Source organism: Sturnira hondurensis, unplaced genomic scaffold (genome assembly GCF_014824575.4).
Source record: "Sturnira hondurensis isolate 20B ecotype Veracruz unplaced genomic scaffold, ASM1482457v3 Scaffold0025395, whole genome shotgun sequence".
Lineage (NCBI taxonomy): Eukaryota > Metazoa > Chordata > Mammalia > Chiroptera > Phyllostomidae > Sturnira > Sturnira hondurensis.
Window position 1 is genome coordinate 143,504 of NW_028098026.1, and position 21,851 is coordinate 165,354.

The following is a 21,851-nucleotide window of genomic DNA, read 5'->3' on the forward strand; positions in this document are numbered from 1 at the left end:
AATCTCAGAAAACAACGATGATAGAGAAAGCAGGTTGTAAAATGATACAGGAGACTAATTGTGTATCTTTTTAAGCTACTGGACAATAAGACACATTATATTGTTGGTGGATGCCTCCCTACAAAAAGGATAGGGAAGTGCACAGGAAGAATACACACAACTTCAGGGCAGTATGTACTCTGGGGGCCGAGGCAGAGAAAACAGGGGCAGGATCTCAGCCTTTGGCTGTAACTGTAATCATTTATTTCTTAAAACAAACAAACAACAACAAAAAAAAAAACAAGAAAGGATCTGAAGCAAAAATGGCAAAATGTCCGCATCAATTATATGGGTGGTGGGAACATAGATGACTAATACCTATCTTCTTATTTGAAATAAACATCCCCTAATTTAGAATTTTAAAGTATATCAAAACAAGAAACAGGCAAGGAGAGTAAGGAGAGGGAGGGAGGTGGTGGAGGGAGGGCCTACTTGGGATCTGACGGTGAGAAGCAGTCAAGGGAAGAACCCAGAAAAGGGCTTCCAAGCTCTGAGCAGAGAGAACAGCAAGTGCAAAGGCCCTGGGGCAGGAATGTGCCTGTGAGTCCGAGGAAAATGCCGGGAAGCTAGGGGGCTGGAGGGAATGAGCAGAAAGGAGACAGAGGTGAAGTCAAAACGATGTCTTGGGCATCAAGCTGAGGGCTTTGCTTTTAGGTGGGAATGAGGTGGAGCCACAGGAGGGCTCAGAGACCTGACTCCCTCTGGCTGCCTGTGGGGAGAGGACTGTGGGCACTTGAACCAGAGCAGCAGCCAGGGAGGAGGCAGCTGTCATGCTCCAGGAGGGAGAGGACTGAGGCTGGGTCAGGGTGGGCAGTGGAGGGGGAGAAGAGTTTAGATTATGGACAGGTCGTGTAGGTGTGACAGAAAGACAGGGGTCAAAGGACTTAAGTTTGGGGTCTGCCATCCACCAATATGGAGGAGTCATACTGCTTGGAGGCTGGGAAGGGGGTGGGGATGGAGGTTTTTTTCAAGAGGAAGGAATAACCCATTCTGCAGAGGGATAGGGAGCAAATCTCTGTGCGCAGTTGCTTCTGGCCAGAAGCTTTGAGGTGGCCTCACATTCTGTGTTCTAGGGCAAAGGAGTCCAGAACCAACAGACGCCGGCAGCTGCTGCAGAGATAGACACAGGTTATGGCCTCAGAGCAGAGCTGCGTTCAACTCTGCAGCCTACTCGCTGGGGGACTTGGGCCACTCACTTCCCATCTTTCGAAACGGGGCTTCTGTCTGTGAAAGTGCTGCTGCTGCCCTTCCCCAAGCCGTTCCGTGGGAAAGCCCTTACCGCTGAAAGCCTGGGCTGACTTACTCAAGGTCACAGCGTAGAGAAGCACCAGGGTGTGCTGAATTCTAACTCGGCCTGGCCGACCACCTGAGACAACCCTTCCGGCAGACGCGATGCCCCTCCTTACCCAGTGCAAGCCGCCCCAGCACCTCGGTTTCCCAGAATCTCCATCCTCCCCAACTCCGCCCCATCTCCTAGACTCCTTTCTGGAGGAAGGGGACCTCCCGGCCAGGCGCGTCCCTGGAGTTGAGGACCCCTTTCCCAGGCACCAGGGTAGAGGGCGGCAGCCGAGGCAGCTGCCACGGCAGCGTTTTGATTTAATCTGTTTCTCTGTCAGCCTCTCCTTAGATTCTTGCTCTTCCTCTCTCGCTGTACCTCCGGCGTCCCAGGCGCCCCCCACGATTTCTCGGTCTCTGTCTTCCTCCCCCTGCGGCCCCGAGTCCCTCGGTCTCGACTTCTCCCTCGGGGCCTCTCTTGGTCCTGCGGCCCCTGCAAGGCCCGGACTAGCTCCCTCCAGCGTCAGCCTCCCTGCAGGCTCAGCCTCCGGGGCTAGGCCCCGCCCCGGCCCGAGCCAGCCCCTCCCCCTTCTCCCTCGCGGGCGGGGGCCCGTGACGTGCAGGGGCGGGCCGGGACGGGGGTGCGTGACGCCGCGGCGGCCTCTGGCAGCTTAGGCCTTTTGTGCCGGCGGCTGGGTCGGTGGGGCGGCGGCCTCGGACCGCGGGGCGGGAGTCCTGCTGGGACGTCTGGCTCGGCCCAGCCCCGCTCAGCCGGCCCCAGCCCTGCCCTGCGGCGGGGCGCTCCCGCCGCCGCACCCATGTTCGAGTAAGGACCGGGCGGGAGGAGACCGGGTGGACCGTGCGGGGAAGGGGCCCCAGCCGGAGCCAAGGTCCCAGCGCCAGTGCACTGGGGCCACTGGGATGGGGGTGGGGCTTGGCGTCCTAGGGTGCACCCGGGCACTGAGGGCTGATGTCTGGGAGGCTCTGGCCTGGCTGGTCGCTGCCAGGGCTCGATGCTCCAGGTTGGAGGGGCTTTTGCTGGGGTCCCGAGCTGATTTCGCGGGAAGCGCGCCTGTGGGGAGGGCGCCAGCCTGGCTCGCCCCTGCTTGGGAGGCCGGGGGTGGGAGCGAAGCTGACCTGGTTCTTTGGGCCTGGCCTGGAGGCAGGGCGGGCTCACAGGCCTGGGACCCTGGGCAGGCCCAGTAGCAGCCCCGCGGTGCCTGAGCCTCCTCCCACAGTCCTCCTCTGCCTCGAGTCTCGGCCAGGGTTACTGGGGGGTGGGGGCTTCAGTGTGGCCGACCGACTGACCGCGTGCCTGACCCCTCTGGGGCCCTCGTGCACCAGTCTGGCCCGGTGTTTCCAGTTATGAATTGTAGATGTCTTGGAAGCTTGTCTGTTTTCCTAGTTTGCAGGCCGCTGTAATCCTCTTTGGCTGTGTGTGTGTGTGTATGTGTATAATTTACCTCGAATTCCATGTATTCTGTAAATTCCCTGCGTGTATCTGATTAAGACTCTGTAGTTGTGTCTAGGCTTAGCTTGTGTGGCTATGATCTTCTGCGGTTGTACGTGTGTGGTGTATGTCACCCCATCAGACCTCTGTTTTCAGATTGGGACTTGGGAGTGTGCATACATGTGTCTCTAGGTTTCCAGGGTGCGAAAGCTGTGATCCTCCCTGGCTGTGTGTGTGTGTAATTTATATCTGACTCCATCTGTGGCTCCAAGTGTCACTGTAAGTTGCCTGTGTCCGGTTGTGACTGTTATGTGACCATATGTGTCTGAGCCTCTGTGCTTGGTGCTATGGCCGTTTGCCTCTGAATGTGCCTGTAATTTACCTCTGAACCTATTAGCTCTGTGCAAATGTCAGTTACCTGTGTGTCCAAGTGTGATGTTGGGTGTCTGGAGCCAGACATGTATGACTGAGACCCTCTGGGGTTGTGCCTGTAATTTCCTTCAGATTCCATCTCTCTGTGAAAATCCCTTGGTAACATTGTTATATGTGTTGGCCTGGGCTGCCGTGTGTGCCGCTGACCCTTGGGGGCTTTGTGTGAAGAGCCAGAGAAAGAGACTTCCTGTGGCTCTTAGTGAGTCTCAGCCCCTCCCTCTTGAGACCTCAGGGGTACCCTTGACTCTCTGAGCAATAATCACAACTGACATTGTTCCCCTGTTATAGTTTATAAAGAACATCCCTGGCCACTATGTTGTTGAGATGTGGCCACAACCCCAGGGGCTGCCTTATTCTGAGTCCTTGACTTCTGTACAATTGTCAGGGTTCTCTGTCAGCAGCAGCTGCTGACACCTCCATTCCTTGCCACTTTAGAGCAGGCCTTCGCTTTCTCTTCTCTGCCAGATGGTGAGCACCATAGGAGCCGAGCTGACTCTGTGACTTAATTTCCCTAGGTTGTACATGTGTTAGCTGGGGTCCTCTGTGACTGTTCTGTGACTGTGAGATTATAATTGGGAGCGTTTCCTTTCAACTCTTCTCTGAGATGTTCTTGTAGCCGTATGTGTGAATGTATCTGGGGCTTTTTGTGGTTTTCTGTGTTTCTGTGACCCTCTGCAGCTGGCTGTGTGAGTGCGTTTAACTTTTGGGACTTTGTGGCTGTCGTATACTTGTACTTCTGCAGGTGTGTATGTAATTATGCTGGGACTTGTGGCTGTTTGTGACTGTAGCACACCTGTGGTGCTGCTGCTGCTGGGGGTGGGAGTGTAGGGAAGACTCCTTGCAACTGTGGGGAACTGTGGTTTGCCCGTGACACTGGCTGTCAAGTTTTGCTTTAATGCATACCTGTGTGTGTATCTCGTCTGCTCTGACCAGAGGGAGCTCTGGGCCTGTTTAGGCCCAGGAAGCTGGAGGCGAGTTGTCTGCAGTGGCAAAAACCCCATCCTCTGCCAAGTCCCCACCCCCGTAACGGTCCTATAGATACTTGGGGCCCCTCCCTTCTCCCTGCTGCAGGCTGCCTGGCTGGGCAGCCTCAGGGCTGTGTCTGCCCTTGGGCACTTCCTGTTCCTCCTGCCAAGGAGCCAGATCTGGGGATATGGGCCCTGCCTTGCTCTGCCTGTATGTGTTAGACTGGTCCTTAGATGGCTCCCCCTGACCTGTGGCTACAGGAGACTAAGACAGGTTAAGGAGGGGGTTGCAGTTCAGACCAGAGGGGAGAAGATGAAGCAGGTGAGGAGTGTGGTCACCTCTCCTTCAGACCCACCCGCAGCTGACCAGAGCCCACAGTACCTGTGGGTGGGCCTGTGTCCTCCTGTCCTTCTTTCCCAGCCCCACTGGCCACCTCACTCTTCAGACCTGCCAGTCTCAGCCCTGTCCCTGAACTCATTGTTCCTGCCCCTAAAACTATCTTCCCCCTCCCTTTGCTAGGTCTGTTTTGTATCCTTGGGGCTCCCCTCAAGTGTGCCCTACATCCCACCTAGCCGTCCTTTATCACCATGGTCCTCCAACTTGAGCTTGCATCATTCTCTTGGAGCCCGTCTTTGATTCAGGACGTCTGTAGTGGGTGCCAGAGTCTGTTTCTCAAAACTGCCAGGTGTTGCTGCTGCTGTTCATGTGATTAGTGTCCGTGAGATGATCACCCTTATTTACATTTTCTCTTATTGATTGTTTTCCAAACAACATCCGGTCGTGCGGGTGGGGATTATACCTAGTTCGCTCACTTCCGTGTGTCCAGTGCCTGGTGCGTGGCAGGTGGCCAGTGTGTAGTTAGAGAGTGAACGATGGCAGTTTGGGGGCAGTCTGGGCAGCACACACCAGGTTGAGGTATCTTGCCATACCTGTCGAGGTCTGTGCAGCATCTTAGACACAGGTGTGCTGGGGTATTGGCAGGGCCGTGTACTCCACTTCAGTCTGACAGCCCTGGATCATCAAACCAGAGGCCTTCCATGTGGTGGGCTGTATGTGTATATGTCCTCCAGACAGCCCGGTGAGGTAGACTTTTTTTTTACGTGTAGGCAGCCAAAGGAAGGCAAAGGGAATTACACCTGACCTTCTGCCCTAAAAAGCTGTGGCATGCCAGATCTTATTCCAAGTTGCTACTTTCCTGAAGAGGGACACTATTAGGCGAGGTAGATACTTTTATAGTCCCATTATATTCAAGAGAAACAGGCATGGGAAGGTTCAGACTCTAGCCCAAGGTCACATAGGGAAGTGACAAAACAGACTTGCCACAGTCTCATCCCTCAGAGGACTGGGCGAGTCACACACCTGGTTGAGTCCGAGTTCTGGGTGGAGGGAGTGGAGAGTCATTCATTCATTCTGCCCACAAGAGCAAATGGCCAAGGAGCGTGCAGCTGGGACATAAAACTCTTTCCCCCCTTGGGTGCACCTCCTGTGTGGGAGGATAAGAAACAAAGACAGCCCTAGCTGGTGTGGCTCTGGATTGAGTGGCGGGCGGTCTGTGAACCAAAGGGTGGCCTGTTCGAATCCCAGTCAGGGCACATGCCTGGGTTGCAGGTCAGGTCCCCACTTGGGGGCACACATGAGGCAACCACACATTGATGTTTCTCTCTCTCTCTCTCTGAAAATAAATAAAATCTTTAAAAAAAGACAAATACAGAAGGTTGTGTCAGGGAAGTGCTGAGGGGAGAGATGGAGAGGAGGCAGTGTCAGGATGTGAGGAGTGTGTTTTAAATAGCAGAAGGAAGGTGTCTTGGAGATGTGTTCGCTGAGCAGAGACCTGCGGACATCTGGGAGGAAGGGCCTTTGGCAGAGGGAACTGTCAAGGAAGGAGCTCAGAAAGAGTGAGCGAGGGGGTGATGAGAGCATCTAACCCTTGTCCAGAGTGAGGTGCAGCCAGAGGAGGGCCCTGGCCTGGTTCACAGACTCCCTCTGGCTGCGTGCGGGGAGACAAGGGCAGAGCAGGGAGACCTTGGGAGAAGGTGGCTTTGATAGTCTAGGAGGTGTGGCAGTGGCCTAGGTCACATCTATTTCATTTATTTATTTCCACAATTCATTTCACAAGTACAACGTGAATGCCTGCCCTGGTTCCTGTCCTGAGCAATACTGAGGACAGAACAGTGACCAAGACAACAGGAAGCTTACAGATCTGTGGCGTTGTCATCAAACGGTGACAGCACAGAGTAGTCAGGGCTGGGATGAGGGAAGTACAGGCAGAGTGGTCAGAACTGGGGAGACCCACAGAAGTGGGGGCAGTGTGCAGGAGGGAGGAGGTATGGAGCAAGAGTCCTGAAGGATGCGTAAGAATTTGCTAGGCCAAGAAGAGGAAGGACAGTCTGGACACAGGGAAGAGCTCGTGCTAAAGCTTGGAGGCAAGAAAGAGAAGTGTGCGGAGCCTCAGCTGTTTGAGGAACTCCCACCTCCTCCCCAGGGGAGATGGATGCCCCGGGTTGGAATCCTGCTCTGAATGATACTGTGGACAAGGGCCTTGCCACTGTAGGCCTCACTTTCTTCTGCGAAGGAGGTGAGAACAGTATCAGATGCAGTGTTGTGTGAGGCTTGGTGCAGTTCACCAGATGCAGAATGTGCCACGATAGTGGGTCCCGATACAAAGGCAACAATGAGTGTGTCCCTTCAAATGCCCCCAAACGGACCCTACAGCCCTATGAGAGTTTGTGTATATTCCGTCCTCTGAGCGTCCTGCTGGTTCTGGGGTTGCCTCCCAGCAGCAGGCTCATTCCCCAAGGCAGGAACCACATCCGGTGGTCTGTGCTGCCCCCCCACTCTAGGCAGCACATGGATTATTCATGGAATCGCCGGTGCGTATTCAGAGTTCACTCTGGGCCAGATACAGTTTGGGGTTCTGGGGACACAGTGGCAACCAGGACCTCCCGAAGTTTACAGTCTGAAGCAGACAATGACCAAACTGAATAAGTGGTCAGGGTGAGTTGAGATGGTGTGAGTGGAGCTGGGGGCTACTTCCAGCTGGGCCGCCACGAGGCATGCATTTGAGTGGAGTAAGACAGATGCTTATGCTGGGGCTGTTCAGGCACAGGGAATGGAAGTGCAGCAGCCTTGACACAGAAATGCACTTGGTGGGCTTTAGGGGCAGAAGGAGGCTGGGATGGAGGGAGTGACAGGGACCGCATTAAGGCCTTGGATGCCAGTAAGGACTTTGCTTTTAGCTGAATTGAGGTGCAGCCTGGTGAGGACTCAACCAGGGGGCCCTGACCTGACTGGACTCTGGCTTTGTGTGAGGAGCAGACCGTTAGGGGTGACCTGTGTGTAGTAGGAGGCTGGGCCAGGTCACTGGATGGAGCAGGGGAAGTGGGGCTAATGGAAATAATGGAAATAGAGTTTGGAGGTGGACCAGGTGGGACTTTACTAACAGATTAGAAATGAGGATGAGCAAGAAAGGAAATACGATGCTTAGGTTTTTAGCTCAAGCAACCGAGTAGAAAGGGCCTGCTCGATAAGTTTTTATTGTGTAAATGACTAATAAGTTAATTCAAAATAGAGCAGGTGTATTGGGAGCTAACTGTATTCCAGGCTGTATTAGAAGCGCTGTGCATTTGTTGTTCATTTACCTCCAGACAACCGGATGAGGAGGACATGTATTTCTGATCCCTGGGTCACAGATACAGTAACCGAGGAACAGAGTTAGGGAATCTGCTCTGGGACATGCTGCTAGGAAGTGGAGTAGAATGGATGGGTAAGGATCAGTGGGCTGATGCTCAGGCCTCCCAAAATAGGCCTGTCTACACCCCCTGGTTTGTTTTGTCCGATAACCCCTTCTTTTCCCCCTACCCCCAGCACCACCCCCCACTCTGGCCGGAGCACGCCAAGCAGCTCACCATCTCTCCGTAAGCGGCTGCAGCTCTTGCCCCCAAGCCGACCCCCACCTGAGCCAGAACCAGGCACCATGGTGGAGAAGGGGTCAGATAGCTCCTCAGAGAAGGGTGGGGTGCCTGGGACACCCAGCACCCAGAGCCTGGGCAGCCGGAACTTCATCCGCAACAGCAAGGTTGGTGCAGGTCCTGGCCAGTTGGGGAGAGGGGCAGGAGACCAGGGATGCGGGCCTTGTTCTGATTCCACTCCTTTCTCTTGCAGAAGATGCAGAGCTGGTACAGTGTGAGTATTGGACGGGGGTTTGCTAAAGGGGTTGGAGGGAGGGGACAGCCGTCGAGTGGGGCTGGGTCAGTAGACCTTGAGTCGTATCTTTGTTGCTACTTACGTGTTGTGTGACCTTGAGTGAGTTGCTTAACCTCTCTGGACCTCTCTCCTTGAGAAACAGTCCCCACTGTACAAGGCTGAAGGGAACTTTCACTAAGAGTCAGTGATGCTGGTGGATATGTGACAGAGTACCCGGCTAATGCAGAAATCAGTAAACAGGAACTCTCGTCATGTTTACTCCTGTGTTGCTGGCAGTGGAGGCCAGAATGAGCTCGGCCTGAAGCATCAGAGACCCTCTCTGGGGCAGAAGAGGGGCTTCTGGGAGCACAGAGGGGCAGAGTTAGGGGTGAACCCCACGGGGATTCACACCTCCCACACTTCCCCCAGATGCTGAGCCCCACGTACAAACAGCGGAATGAAGACTTCCGGAAACTGTTCAGCAAACTCCCTGAAGCTGAACGCCTCATTGTGGGTCAGTCCTGATATGCCCACCCAGCCCTGAGTTCCCACCTCTGCCCTCCTGAACCTCCCCACCTGGGTGCTGGGCAGGCCAGCCGTGTGACTCGGGTGTCTGCCTGTCTCTCCCCTGGCCGCCTCAGATTACTCCTGTGCCTTGCAGCGAGAGATCCTCCTCCAGGGCCGCCTCTATCTCTCCGAGAACTGGATCTGCTTCTACAGCAACATCTTCCGCTGGGAGACAACAGTGAGCCCATGCGGGGACGAGAAGGGGCCCTGGCAGGGCTCCGGCCCCTCCTGACCCACCTGTCCTTCTTAGATTTCCATCCAGTTGAAGGAAGTGACGTGCCTGAAGAAGGAAAAGACGGCCAAGCTGATCCCCAACGCCATCCAGATCTGCACAGAGAGTGAGAAGGTGAGTGAGAGCACCTGCTGACAAGGCCGTGTGGTCGCTGATCTTAGCCAACGCCTCCCTTCTTCCCCGACCAAAGCCCTGTTTTTTTCTGCACCCCGATCTGCTCTCAGTCTGTGGCTTTCTCTTTGTTCTCCCTGCCCCCGCCCTGGCCCAGGTTCCCATCATCTCTGACTTGGATCGCCACACCAGCCTCCTGCTGTCACAGTCCCTGCAGTCTGTCCCCTCACACAGCTGCTCTGAGATAGGATTAATAGTAAAATTCTTCCCTCCTACGTATCTACGACTCAGATGTCTTCTCTCCTTGGAAGGAGGAGAGACACTCCTGACACTCCATTCTGTCCCTGTGATGTTGACTCGTGGCCCCAAGATGGCTGCCTCCCATCAGTGGCCCAGATGGGAAGGGAGAAAGAAATGTGGCTGTGTGCACACTCACACGACACTTCACAGCAGAATTCCTTTGTGTTTTATTGGCCAAAAGAAGATCGGTTGACCACCTTATGGGCAAAGGAGACTGGGAAATTGCCCTGGGCTTCCCCACTCCCAGCTCCAATCCCTCTGGACTGACCCCATCTGGAGATGAGACTGCCTGAGCCTGTGAGCTCCGGGTACAGAGCTAGGGACCATCTCCCCACCATGGTGACTCCGGCGTCCAGTGCCAGGTTGGGCACAGGATAAACATTCTGTAGAGAGATGCAGGGATGAATGAATGGATGTACCTCAGGATGGAGATCGGGACAGAGCTGGATGGGGATGGAGCTGCCCCTCCACCCTTTTGTGTCTCTCCCACACCCCATCTCTCTCCTGCAGCATTTCTTCACCTCCTTTGGAGCCCGGGACCGCTGCTTCCTGCTCCTTTTCCGCCTCTGGCAGAATGCGCTGCTTGAAAAGGTGGGCCTGGAGGAGGCCTGGACAGGGGACTTTGGGGGTGGGCCAGGGGAGACCATGGAGCCAGGAGTGCCAGAACTGGAGGACCGCCCAGCTCCTCTCCATGGGCATCTGCCTCAACATACTGGCAGCATCCCCCACGGGCCCCACGAGGGACCACCATGGGCTCTAGTGACAGAGTCTGCCCACTAGAAATGTGTATCCGCAGCCTCCTACTCACCGTAATGTCTTTTATATGTGACAGTAAAATCTGCTCTGAGCCAGTAACGTGCTATTTGTTATGCATACGAGCACTGCACACTCGAGCTTTCTGCTGTGATGGAAGTGTCCTCTGTCTGTGCTGGCCAGTAGATTAGCCACTGCCCACGTGTGCCCCTTGAACTCTTTAAAGTAACTAGTGTGATTGGGGATCTGCATTTTTAACTTAATTTTAATCAATGTAAACTTAAATGGCCACGCGTGCCTCTTGCATAGCACAGGTTGGTGTCTCCCTGCGTCTGCTCATGTTAGTGTGCTCATGTTAGCATGCTCGTGTTGTTAGCGTGCTCATGTTGGTGTGCTCATGTTGTTAGTGTGCTCATGTTAGCGTGTGTGACTGGAACAGGTCTCAGAGGCAGTTCAGTGTAAGGTTAAGCATGCAATATTTGTGTAAGATGGTTGTACCCATCAATATCTACTGTCTTAGAAACTGACACTGAGACATCTGTAAGCACAGGAATACACGACACATTGCAGTAGCAACCAGAAAAATTACAGCATCGGCTGTCATAGAGCCTCTGTAAAACCACCGTACCCTCGTGGGAGAGTGAAAGTGAAAAGATAAATAACATCCTGTACTACTAGTAATACCTCTCATACGCTGCACTGGATACAAAAGATGAGAGTTATTATTATTGGTTCTCTATTACAGTATTGGCACTGCACTACTTTTCTTCAATCCAAAATCTTCATTTTGCATCATGTCTTGGCCCAAAGTCTGTGAGGCAGGGATCTCAGACTTCACTTGCTACAGTCCAATAGCCCACTGAGTGCCGGCCCTCGGCAGGCTGTCCTGGAATGCCCTCTGTGGGCACTGCATAGGTTTACATAGGATGTATTTGGCAATAAGTAACTGAAGTGCCAACCAAACAATGCTTTAAGCAAACAGATCCTGAATCATTTCACAAGGCAATAGCAGCTAACACGTAATGGCTGCTGAGTGCCAGGCATTGAGCTGAGTATTACATGAATGAACTCATTTCATCTTCACAACCACCCCACGAAGCAGTGTGGTTATTATCTTTATCTCACTAACAGGGTACGGAGTGTTAGACTCACCCCTGGGCACACGGGCTTTTGGGTGCAGAGCTGGGTCCTGATCCACTGCAGTCAGGTTCTGGACTCCCCTCCACCACTGTGTCACACTGATGCTCATGTCACGAGAGGTCTGGAGGCAGGTGGTCCAGGGTGGGTGTGAAGGATCACGGACCCAAGTTCTTGTCCATTTTCCACACCCATCCTCTGCACGGTGATGTTCTGTTCACATGCTTGTTGTCCTGTGTTCACGAGGTGGCTGCTCTGGCCTTGTCCAGATGTTGTACCACCACATAAGTATCCCAAACATGAAGGGGAACGGGGGTAGATAGAAAGTAGAAATCCCTCTTTTTTTCTTTTTCTTTTTTAATAAGAAAGGGAGAGAAACATCAATGTGTAGTTGTCTCTCACATGGCCCCCATCAGGGACTGGCCTGCAACCCAGGCATGTGCCCTGACTGGGAATCAAACCTGTGACCTTTTGGTGTGCAGCCCATGCTCAATCCACTGGGCTACACCAGCCAGGGCTGGAGAGTCCTTTATAAAGGAGGAAAAGCTTCCTTTAGATTTTGCTTTGTATTTCTTTGGCTAGAAGGGGGTCACATGACTGCCTTCGGCTGCAAAAGAAGTTGGGTGTGTGGCAAAGGAAAGATAAATTGGCTGGAGAAGATTTTTCACCCCAAACACATCAGAGTTACGCTGGCAGGAAGGGAGTGTGGCTAGATGTTGGGTTGGCGTGGCTCGCTGCTGCTGGCCTGCAGCTCCTCAGAAGGCCGGAACCCCTTCCTCCAGCAGCACTGTGCTTCTGTCCTGACCTCTCGGGGGTAGCACCAGCTATGGCCAGTGGGAGCCGGCAGTGCTGGAGCGGGAGCCGGAGAGGGGACAGCTCAACATCAAAGCCTGCAAGAAGGGCAAGCGCAGAGGACGGTCCGGGGTTCAGGCCCTGGAGCCAGATGGCCAGGGCTGGGCTTCTGTCCCTGTCACTGAGGAGCTGCACGACCTGGTTAAGTTGCCAAACCCCACTGGTCAGATGGGGACTGTCCCTGCTTCCTAGCAGCCAGGCTGGGGTTCAGAGGAAGTGCTGCTCAGCAGTGTCACCTCTTGTGACGCAGGGTTGTCCAGAGGTAGCTCCAGGGCACTAGAACAGGCAGCCCCTAGGGTAACATTTCAGCGCTGCCACTTGGACACCTCTGTGCCTCAGGGTCATTGTCTTAAAATGACGTTACTAGCACTGACTTTGCAGAATTGTTTGAAAGACTCAGTGAGTTAGCTCGTGTGGAAGGATGAGAAGAATGCCTGGCAGGTAGTAACAACTCAGTGCGTGTCTGCTGCTGCTGTCATTGTTACTATCACTGTTTTATCATTGTCATCCACCCCTTCGGGCCATGAGTAGCTGAAAGGCCAGGGCTCCTGAAGACACTAGAGAAATGGATGGGGGCAGAACAGGAAGAAGGGGTGGGAACAGAGGTTCTGGAGGCTGGCTAGGTTGGAATTCCTGAGTTGCCTCTGGTTGCTTGTGTGGCCTGAAGCGCATGACTTCTCCCTGGGCCTTGTATTTTCTGTAAAACTGGGACCATTAACCTGTAGCTGTGTATTGTGAGAACCTGAGGGGAAAGTCCTGAGCCCACTGGCTCCTCCCCACTGGGCTGTCCTGGAGTGTAAGATCTGGGGCAGGGGACCTTGCTGCCCTGTGTGGGCACTGGGCACTGCTGAGGCTGGTGGGGGCTGGGTGGAAAGCACTCTGGCCAGGGTGTGGTGGAGGCCAACCCTGACCCCGTCTTGCCTGCCCAGACGCTGAGCCCCCGGGAGCTCTGGCACCTGGTGCATCAGTGCTACGGCTCCGAGCTGGGCCTCACCAGTGAGGATGAGGACTATGTCTGCCCCTTGCAGCTAAATGGCCTGGGGTGAGTCAAAGGTTGACAGCGGGTTCCTGGAGGGGTTGGGGGAGAGAGAAGGGGCTGCGTCAAGAACTCCTGGACTTCCCAGGTGGACGGCGGTGGGTGTGTGGGGTCTCAAAGATACAGTTATCCCACGCCCGCCCTTTCATTGCAGGAGCCCCAAGGAAGTAGGAGATGTGATTGCCCTAAGTGATATCACGCCCTCAGGGGCAGCCGACCACAGCCAGGAGCCAAGCCCAGTGGGTTCGCGCCGTGGCCGCACTACCCCCAACCTTTCCCGAGCCAGCAGTGATGCAGACCATGGGGTGAGCAGAGGGAGAGAGGGGGGTGCTGTGAGGAAGAGAAAGAGGAAGGCGGGGGGTGGTATCAGGGAGAGGGACAACTGAGGAGGACCAGGGAGGGAAAGGCCCAAGGGACAGAGAAGTGAGTGGAGGGGTAAGACATAGCTGGGGAGGTGGTCAAGATAAACAGGAACAGGTAGGGAACCAGAAAGACAAGCAAAGGGGAGACAGACAGATGGAAAGAGTGACAGACAGAAGAGGCAAGAGAGAGATGGATGCACCCAGGCAAGGCATGGACAGAACAGGCATGAGTAAGCTCATGGCCCAGTCATCCAAGATAGGCCTGCAAGGAGCTAAGAGGAGCCCTTGCCTGGGCAGCCTCAGGGCCCCTCTGAAGCTTAGCTATAAGCCCTCAATACACACACGACCTCCCAGCACTGGTTTTCTTTGACTTGAATTCTTATGGCCTCTGTGGTCACGCAGGAAGCCCTCAGGCTGGGATGGAAGTGGGACAAGGCTGGATTAAGTCATTCTCTGCAGGCAGAGGAGGACAAGGAGGAACAGACAGATGGACAGCCAGACGCCTCTTCTAGCCAGACGGCGACTCCAGGGGCCGAACCCCCGAGCACAGAGCCCACCCCACCTGAAGGACCCGCTTCCCTGGGCCCCTTGGATCTGCTGCCCAGTGAGGAGCTGTTGACAGACACAAGTCACTCCTCCTCGTCCACAGGGGAAGAAGGTGAAGCAGGTGGCCCAAGTCATTTGCTGTGTTGCACGTAACCAACTACTCGGACTGGCTTAAGCAAGGGGTTTGTGGGCTCCCTGGACCAAAACACCCAGGGAGTGGGCAGGGAAGGCATTTAGAAGTGTTGTTAGACATCTGCCTTGCCTCTGCTTTAAAGGTGGCAGGGCAAGGCAGATAGGACACAGACTCTGAAGCCAGATCGCTGGGATTCAAATTCTGGCCACAGTGGCTCCTAGCCGTGTAGCCTGGGCAAATCATTTTTCTGTGAGCCTCATTTCCCTCTTCTGAAAAATGGGATTAACAATAATAATACCCACTTCATGGGGTTGTTGCTAGGTGAATTAAACAAGTTAATATATGTAAAAAGTACTTGGGCTAGTTAGTAAGTATAGGCTGTTATAATTTCCATCACCATCATCATTTCTATTTCTCTGTGCCAACTTCATTTCCAGGTAGCTTCTCCTTTTGCTGGGGCAGGGAGAGACACTGTCCTGCTCCAGGTAGGCCTAGCAGAGAGGAAAGATGCTTTTCCCAGTGGCCGTACTAAAAGCTCTAGGATTGGCCCTGAGTGGAAAACGAGCCGACTCCTGAACCAATCTCTGGGGCTGCTTGGGGTCACACACCCCTCAGAACCCACCCCTGTGGCTGCCTGGCCCCTGAACCAGTCCCCGTTGTGGGCTGACAGTCACAGGCCCACGAGCCTGTGACGACTGGGAATGCAGTTGGCTGGGCCTGTAGCGAGAACCAATCACGGTGGCTGTGACTGGGCTTTAGCGCATGCGCCGCCTGAAAACCATCCCTGTGGCGCAGTGCCCGCTCTGGTCTAGGCAGACAGATCTGCGCCCCCACTCCACAAAGCCAGGAGTGGCATAGAGTGGTCTCCAGAGGGAAACCAAGGGACCACTCTGAGGAAGGAGGCATGCCCGTGGCCTCATTTGCTGCCCTCTGTGTCTCCCAGCGGACCTGGCTGCCCTGCACCCTGACCTTTCCGGCCGCCTCCTCATCAATTCTGTCTTCCACGTGGGTGCCGAACGGCTCCAGCAGATGCTCTTCTCAGACCCAACGTTCCTGCAGGGCTTCCTGGAGCAGTGCAAGTTCACAGGTTAGGGGGCCGAGAGTCCCCAGACGCGGGGAGGACAAGCCTGGAGACGGGCAGGCCCTGCTGTGCTGGTCGGTGTGGCCGGGGACGGGGTTCAAGCAGCATCCAGGAGAGCCGAGGCTCCTCCCTCTCACTAGCAGGGCTCTAGCCTCTCTGTGCCTCAGTTCCTTCCCGGTTCTGCGTCGTGGAGGTGTGATACTAGTGCCCGCCTTAGCGGGGTCTCAGGAGATCTATCTCAATGGATTGGTGCTGGAAAAGTGCCCAGAACGGTAGCCGATGGTACATATTTCGTAAATATGACGATCCTACGTTCAGTACTTCTCTGTGCAGGGACCAGGACGGATGGCCCCTAGAATCCAGTGGAATGAGGGTAGATAGATTCTGACACAAACAAATGTGAATAAGAGAGGTAGCCGTGATCTGGTCAGGAATGGCTGCTAGAAGGATGTGAGATGGAAACCAAGGCCCGAAGGGGGGACTTTGCCGGAAAGGGGAGGAGATGGGGGAGAGTACCCCACATCGCCCCGGAGGCTGGAGGCGGGCACTGTGAGAGATCCCTTGAGGCCGGGCCCCTGTGGCTGGGTGTGGAGAGGGGAAGCCACAGCAGCAGGTGAAGTGGAACCGTTGACTGTGGGACCAGCAGAGGAGCTCAAGGGTCAGACTGGGGAGGGCGTGTGCAGGCCTGGGGCTTGGGTAGGGAGCCTAGAGGACAGCTGGACCACTCCTGAGATAGGGCCCCAGAGGATGAGCAGGTTTGAAGAGATGCTGAGGCCAGCGTGGGGCCCAATAGGTATGAGGGGTCCAGGGGACTTAGGGGGAAGGGTGTTCAGGAGGTCATAGGGCCCTAGGTCCGGGGCTCAGGGGAGAAGCCAGGACTGGTACAGAGAGGGAAACTGAGGCTGCAGGAGGGATGAGCAGTATAGGGAGGGGAAAGGTTCCAGTTCTGCGTGTCATCCACATCTAAAGTTTTGGGTGCCCCAAGGAACGTGGGGTAGGCTCCAAGGTGGGGCCGTGGAGGAAAGGCAGGTTGGGGCAAGGCCCAGGAAAACTGGAAAAAGGCCGAGTCTCCTATACCCTGTAGGCAAAGGGCTGGTGAATAGTGGCCCCATTCTACTCTCCCTGCCCTAGACGTGACCTTGAGCCCCTGGAGTGGGGACAGCAAGTGCCATCAGCGCCGAGTGTTGACCTACACCATTCCCATCAGCAACCCGCTGGGTCCCAAGAGTGCCTCAGTGGTGGAGACACAGGTGAGCCAGGTGGGGTGGCCAGCCCCATGGGACAGCCAGGTGGGCAGCCCTGACTCCCTCCTCCCTCGCCCTGCAGACGCTGTTCCGGCGTGGCCCGCAGGCAGGCGGATGTGTGGTGGACTCAGAGGTGCTGACGCAGGGCATCCCTTACCAGGACTACTTCTACACTGCCCACCGTTACTGCATCCTGGGCCTTGCCCGGAACAAGGCCCGCCTTCGGTGAGCAGCTGCCTCCACCTGCTGCCCTGGTCTTCCCAGGGCCCCAGCCCCGTGCTCCCCAGCCAAAGTCAGCTGCGGAATGTTGGTTGCCACCCTGGTAGGCAAGCAGAAGTGTTGGTCCCCAAGGGGCCAGGAACACCCAGAGGTGTTTGGCCTGAGCCTCTAGATGAGTGGAACTGCCATAGACCAGGATGGGAAGATGGGGAGAAGTAGGTTTGGGGGATGATCAGGAGATCGGTTGGGGATATGTCAAGCTACCGAAGACCCCCATGTGGCGTTGCATGCAGCAGCAAGACGGAAGGGGCTCAGGACTGAGGTGTGTGTTAAGGCTGCAGTGGGCATGGGCAGTGCTGCAGTGGCACTTACAGACGGGAGACTTGCCAAGGTAGTGGGTGTGGACAGAGAGGGAGTCACAGGCTGACTGGCTGGTACTTCAGCTGAGCAGGGATCACAGGGAAGCCCTGGGTGGGTGAGGGGGATGTGTCTGTTTTGTCTGTGGGTACACAGGGCCCTCTCTGAATTAGAGAGGAAAGCACCCCCTGGGAGTGGGGCAGCAGGGCTGGAGTCAGACCCTACCCCCGTTGCCCCCACCCTAGAGTGTCCTCTGAGATTCGCTACCGGAAGCAGCCCTGGAGCCTGGTGAAGTCTCTCATTGAGAAGAACTCGTGGAGCGGCATTGAGGATTATTTCCACCACCTGGGTAGGGGACAGAGGTGGCCAGGGCAGGATAGGGTCATGGCCTGTCTGGATGCAGACCTGCAGGGCCCTTTCTTGTGTCCACAGAGCGAGAGCTTGCCAAGGCCGAGAAGCTGTCCCTGGAGGAAGGTGGAAAGGACTCCCGGGGATTGCTGTCAGGCCTGCGGAGGCGGAAGCGGCCCTTGAGCTGGAGGGGTCATGGTGATGGGCCCCAGCACCCAGACCCTGACCCCTGCGCCCGGGCCGGCATGCACACCTCGAGTGCGTTTGTCGGGCCTGGACAGGGCAGGCAGAGGAGCAGGGCCCAGGTGGGGTGGGCTGGATGAGTCTGTCTGACCCTGAGTTGCTCTCCCACAGGCTCCCTTAGCTCCCGTTTCTCAGAGCCGACCACGGACCAGGGCCCCGGGACAGGCATCTCCAGTGCCCTGGTGCTCATCAGCATTGTGTGAGTATGGAGGCCAGGCTTTGGGCTCAGTCAGGCCTGTGTCTGCCTCTCAGCTGTGTGACCTTGGGCAAGTGCCTGGCCTCCCTGGGCCTCAGCTTAAGTGGGAATGCGGGCTCCCCTCAGCACAGGATTAAAGGAGCCAGTGTTCAAGCTGTGCCCAGCAGAGCCGTGCCCAGCATACTGCTCTGTTTGTCATGGAGAGGTCTGCCTGCTGGGACGGGGATGCCTGGGACGCTGGGAGGTTAGAGAGATCTGACCTCACCCAGGGGGCAGGGAGGGCCTGGTGGGGGAATCGGTACCCAAATGAGGCAGATTTAGGTGAACCAGGAGAGGTATGCAAAAGAAGCAATTTTACTTACACACTTCATTCGTGTTCTGTGTTTAGCCCTAAGCTGGGTGATGCTGGGCACCCAGTAGTGACAAGCAGCTCTGAGGGAGACAGTTCTGGCACCAGACCAAAGCGATGAGGGAAACAGGGCCGAGGGAACAGGGCCTGGGTGGGGAAGCCTTGGGAAGGCAGAGGACTCCTGAACTGAGACCCCAGAGGGTTAGGCAAGGAGACCCACATGAATGAAGGTCTGGAGGTGTGGAGGGGCGGGACACGGAGGAAATGGAAGTGAGATCCATGCTTCCAGCGGACCTTAGGAGGTGAGAGTCAGATCGGCCACGCATCCCGCCTCTCTGGGCCAGCCTCACTTCCCAGTGAGAGGCCGAGTGGCGTGCTCTGCTGGGAGCTGGGGCCAAGGAGGGGTGGGGTGGGTAGGATGGGCTGGGCAGCTCTCATCTCTCCGTCTCCCCCTCACCGCCGCCTCAGGATCTGTGCGAGGTAGGGTCCTGGATCCTGCACCTCCCCTCACCTCATGTCTCACCCCTGGCTGCAGCCCCTTCTCTCTTCCACATCCTTGGCTCTCCCAGTGAGCTTGTGTGGCGTGGCAATTAAGGGTGTGGACGTGAGACAGGCCTGGGTTTGAACCCTGACTTTGCATGTCTCTCCCCTTCTCTGAGTCTTAGCTTCCTCCTCTGGAGAGAGAGTAGTCATGGTGTCCCTTCAAGGTGTGCTTGTGTGTATGCCCAGCTTGTGGGAGCATCGGTCCTGACTCCTGACCTCTGATTCCTGCCCTTAGCCTCATCATCCTCATCGCCCTCAACGTTCTCCTCTTTTACCGCCTCTGGTCCTTGGAGAGGACGGCTCACACCTTCGAGTCCTGGCACAGTCTGGCCCTGGCCAAGGAGTGAGTGGGCACCCTGAGGGGGTTGGGAGCTCGGACAGGTTGGGGGAGGTCAGCGCTCTACTCAGGCCCTGCACCCCACACAGCAAGTTCCCCCAGACGGCTGCAGAATGGGCGGAGGTCCTGGCCCTGCAGAAGCAGTTCCACAGCGTTGAGGTACACAAGTGGAGGCAGATCCTGCGGGCCTCGGTGGAGCTTCTGGATGAGGTACGGCCCTGGGGCTCCGGGACCCTGTGCTCAAACCCGAAGGCGTGGCACAGGCCTCCGGGCCTCGGTTTCCTCCTCCATAAGATGAGGAAGCCATTCATAGTCCCCCTCCTTCTAGGGTTGCCAGAAAAATCAGCAGAATGAAAGAATTTGTTGGTTCCCATCCTGGGAAAAAAGTCCAGATGTGGCCGACTAGGTCTGGCTGGATCCAGCCACTTACTGGCAGTGACAATCGGTCTCTGGTATCATCTTCTGACTCTCCCTACCCCCAGGGTTGGCTTAGTTCTGGGCGTCCTCTCCCCGAGGATGACCAAGGTGGTACCTGCAGCTTTGGTCTGACAGCCAAAGGAAAGGACTTATTCTCATTGGCTGCTGGGGTCACGTGCCCCCCACCACCGAACCAGCCACAGAGGCCAGGCAAGACTTGGTGTCTGAGTCCCTCACCACTTTGGGGTGACTAAGGGGAATCACATTAGGGTGGGGAGAGATTTTCCAAAGGCTATTGGGGTCTCACCTCTAGAAGGGGTTACCCTATACAACCCCTGTAGTTCAGGGGCAACATCTATTCAGAAGGCCAGGTTCAAATTCTGTGCGTGGCCTTGTGCAGGAGACTTGGGGCCTTGGCTTCCTCCTCTGTAAACGGGGTAATAATTGACATTACCCCAAAGACTGTTATGAGAATTAAATGAGTTCACGTTGGACTAGTGCCAACATCATAGTAAACACTTTATGTTTGTTTGCTATTAGTAGTATAAGTCCAGTGCCGAGCATTCAGCAGGTGCTCAATACATGTGGTGGGTCAGCACAAATTTCAGACACGTGGGCTAAGCACCTAATGTGGGGAGTGAGTGTGGGAAGCTGGGGAGCACCTGGCATTGGCTGGCCGCCCGAGGGTGTCAGGGCCCGAGGTAGTGGTGACGGTGAAGACTGTGTCTGGCCGCTACGGGCTGTAGTACTGCGGCTTACCTTGGGGCCTCACTGTATCCTGCAGTTAGTTATGTGTGGACAGAGACGCCCGGTCTGGGACGGGCTCTGGAGGACGGGGCGGAGGGGTGGGGTTGAAGCTAGGGTCCCGTCGCTCAGAGCAAGGGAGGGCAGGGCCTCCCCATCCTGAGTTAAATTCTCATTTCCCTCTCAAATTGCCATGGGCACTGAGTTGACTTCTCAAGCAGTGCTAACAGCAGACACTGATCAAACGAGGCTGTTCTATGTGCCAAAATGACCAGCTGCTTTGCTTCTCATGGCTAGGCTACGACGAGGATGTTCTTGTCCCCCAAACATAACAGATAGGGGTGCTGAGGTGTGAGGCGACCAAACTTGCCCAAGGCTTCCCAGCAGGGAATAAGAATAACTTGCACTGGGCACCTCCTGTGTGCCCTCCGATCCCTGAAATAACCTGCTGAAGCAGGTATTACTGACCCTTCTTTCAGCTAAGGCACCTAGGCCAGGTAAGGGGCTTGCCCAAGGCTTCCCAGTATGTAGCAGAGACCAGACTCGAACCCAGGCCACCTGGGCCCCTTCCATCTGCTGTCCGTGATAAATTAAACTGGGTATAGTATTGCTCTGCTCAGGTTATACTTTGACCCTGGCAGGAGACATGGCCTCTCTGGACCTTCACCAGTTTCTCAAATGCAGGATGGGGGGGTGACATCACCCCTCCAGCGCTCACTCACCACACTGCCCACCTCTTCCCCCAGATGAAGTTTTCGCTGGAGAAGCTGCATCAAGGCATCGCGGTCGCAGACCCTCCCTTCGACTCCCAGCCACAGCCCGATGATAGCTTCTCCTGAGGACGTCTGGCCACACAGCTGTCCCCGCAAATGGTCAGATGGACACAACCTCGGTGACCACTGCTGGCACAGTGTGAGCACCAGAGCCTCCTGCCCACCCATTCGGGTGGCCTGGCCAGGGGCCCGTGCAGACGTGGGGACCACAGGACCGAATGCACTTTAGACCAGCGTGTATAAGTGCAGCTGCCGTCGCCTGCACAGCCAGGGTGCTGGCCTGGCCTTTGGCAGGCTCCCTGCTAACTTATTTTGTCCAGCTGGGGTTGTGGAGGACACCTCCTGGGGTACAAGATTCCCTCAGTCTGGGTTTAATATATTGTATTTATTTGGGCTAACAGAGCCCCAATAAAGGGTTGGAAATGGCTGTGCTGTCTCTGTGGGGCCCTGGGAGTGGGAGGGAGGGGTTCTGTCCATTTTCTGGGGCCGTGGTCACTGACATGACCTGGAATTCCCTAGCATCTTACACAAGCTTTGCATCATCAGGGTCCAGTGCGGGGGTTCCTGGGACAAACTAATCCTGGTGGCCTGGGTTCAAATTGTACCTCTGATACTTAGGCGCATAGA

The 21,851-nt window shown here is 55.6% G+C and overlaps 1 protein-coding gene and 1 non-coding gene across 10 annotated transcripts; one reads left to right on the forward strand and one right to left on the reverse strand.

Moving 5' to 3' along the window:
* The first annotated feature begins 1,959 nt into the window (after nt 1–1,959).
* GRAMD1A (GRAM domain containing 1A) lies at nt 1,960–21,651 on the forward strand. Of its 9 annotated transcripts, XM_037039575.1 has the most exons (21): nt 1,960–2,140; nt 7,807–7,925; nt 8,027–8,237; nt 8,324–8,344; nt 8,774–8,858; nt 8,986–9,089; nt 9,162–9,257; nt 10,065–10,145; nt 13,226–13,338; nt 13,487–13,637; nt 14,097–14,361; nt 15,317–15,460; nt 16,586–16,704; nt 16,781–16,923; nt 17,520–17,623; nt 17,707–17,880; nt 17,977–18,064; nt 18,879–18,890; nt 19,189–19,296; nt 19,380–19,500; nt 21,198–21,651. In XM_037039575.1, the coding sequence occupies exons 2-21, from the start codon at nt 7,918–7,920 to the stop codon at nt 21,288–21,290; spliced, it is 2,241 nt and encodes a 746-aa protein (XP_036895470.1). In that variant the 5' UTR covers nt 1,960–2,140; nt 7,807–7,917; the 3' UTR covers nt 21,291–21,651. The 9 variants fall into 9 exon arrangements, with proteins under 9 accessions (XP_036895470.1, XP_036895469.1, XP_036895471.1 ...); XM_037039574.1 differs by lacking the exon at nt 7,807–7,925; XM_037039576.1 differs by lacking the exon at nt 7,807–7,925 and having other exon boundaries at nt 1,961–2,140; nt 14,154–14,352.
* On the reverse strand, nt 5,261–5,379 carry LOC118982567 (small nucleolar RNA SNORA67). The gene has a single exon (XR_005065567.1). It is a non-coding gene; the product is annotated as a small nucleolar RNA SNORA67 (small nucleolar RNA).
* Nucleotides 21,652–21,851: the final 200 nt, after the last annotated feature.

Excerpts from the sequence above, each read along its gene's own strand:
- GRAMD1A (XM_037039570.1), top strand. The coding sequence starts at position 2,236 with ATGGGGGTGGGGCTTGGCGTCCTAGGGTGCACCCGGGCACTGAGGGCT. Across the intron at positions 8,345-8,773 it reads AGATGCAGAGCTGGTACAGT|ATGCTGAGCCCCACGTACAA; the intron begins GTGAGTATTGGA and ends CACTTCCCCCAG. Across the intron at positions 14,362-15,316 it reads AGGGGAAGAAGGTGAAGCAG|CGGACCTGGCTGCCCTGCAC; the intron begins GTGGCCCAAGTC and ends TGTGTCTCCCAG.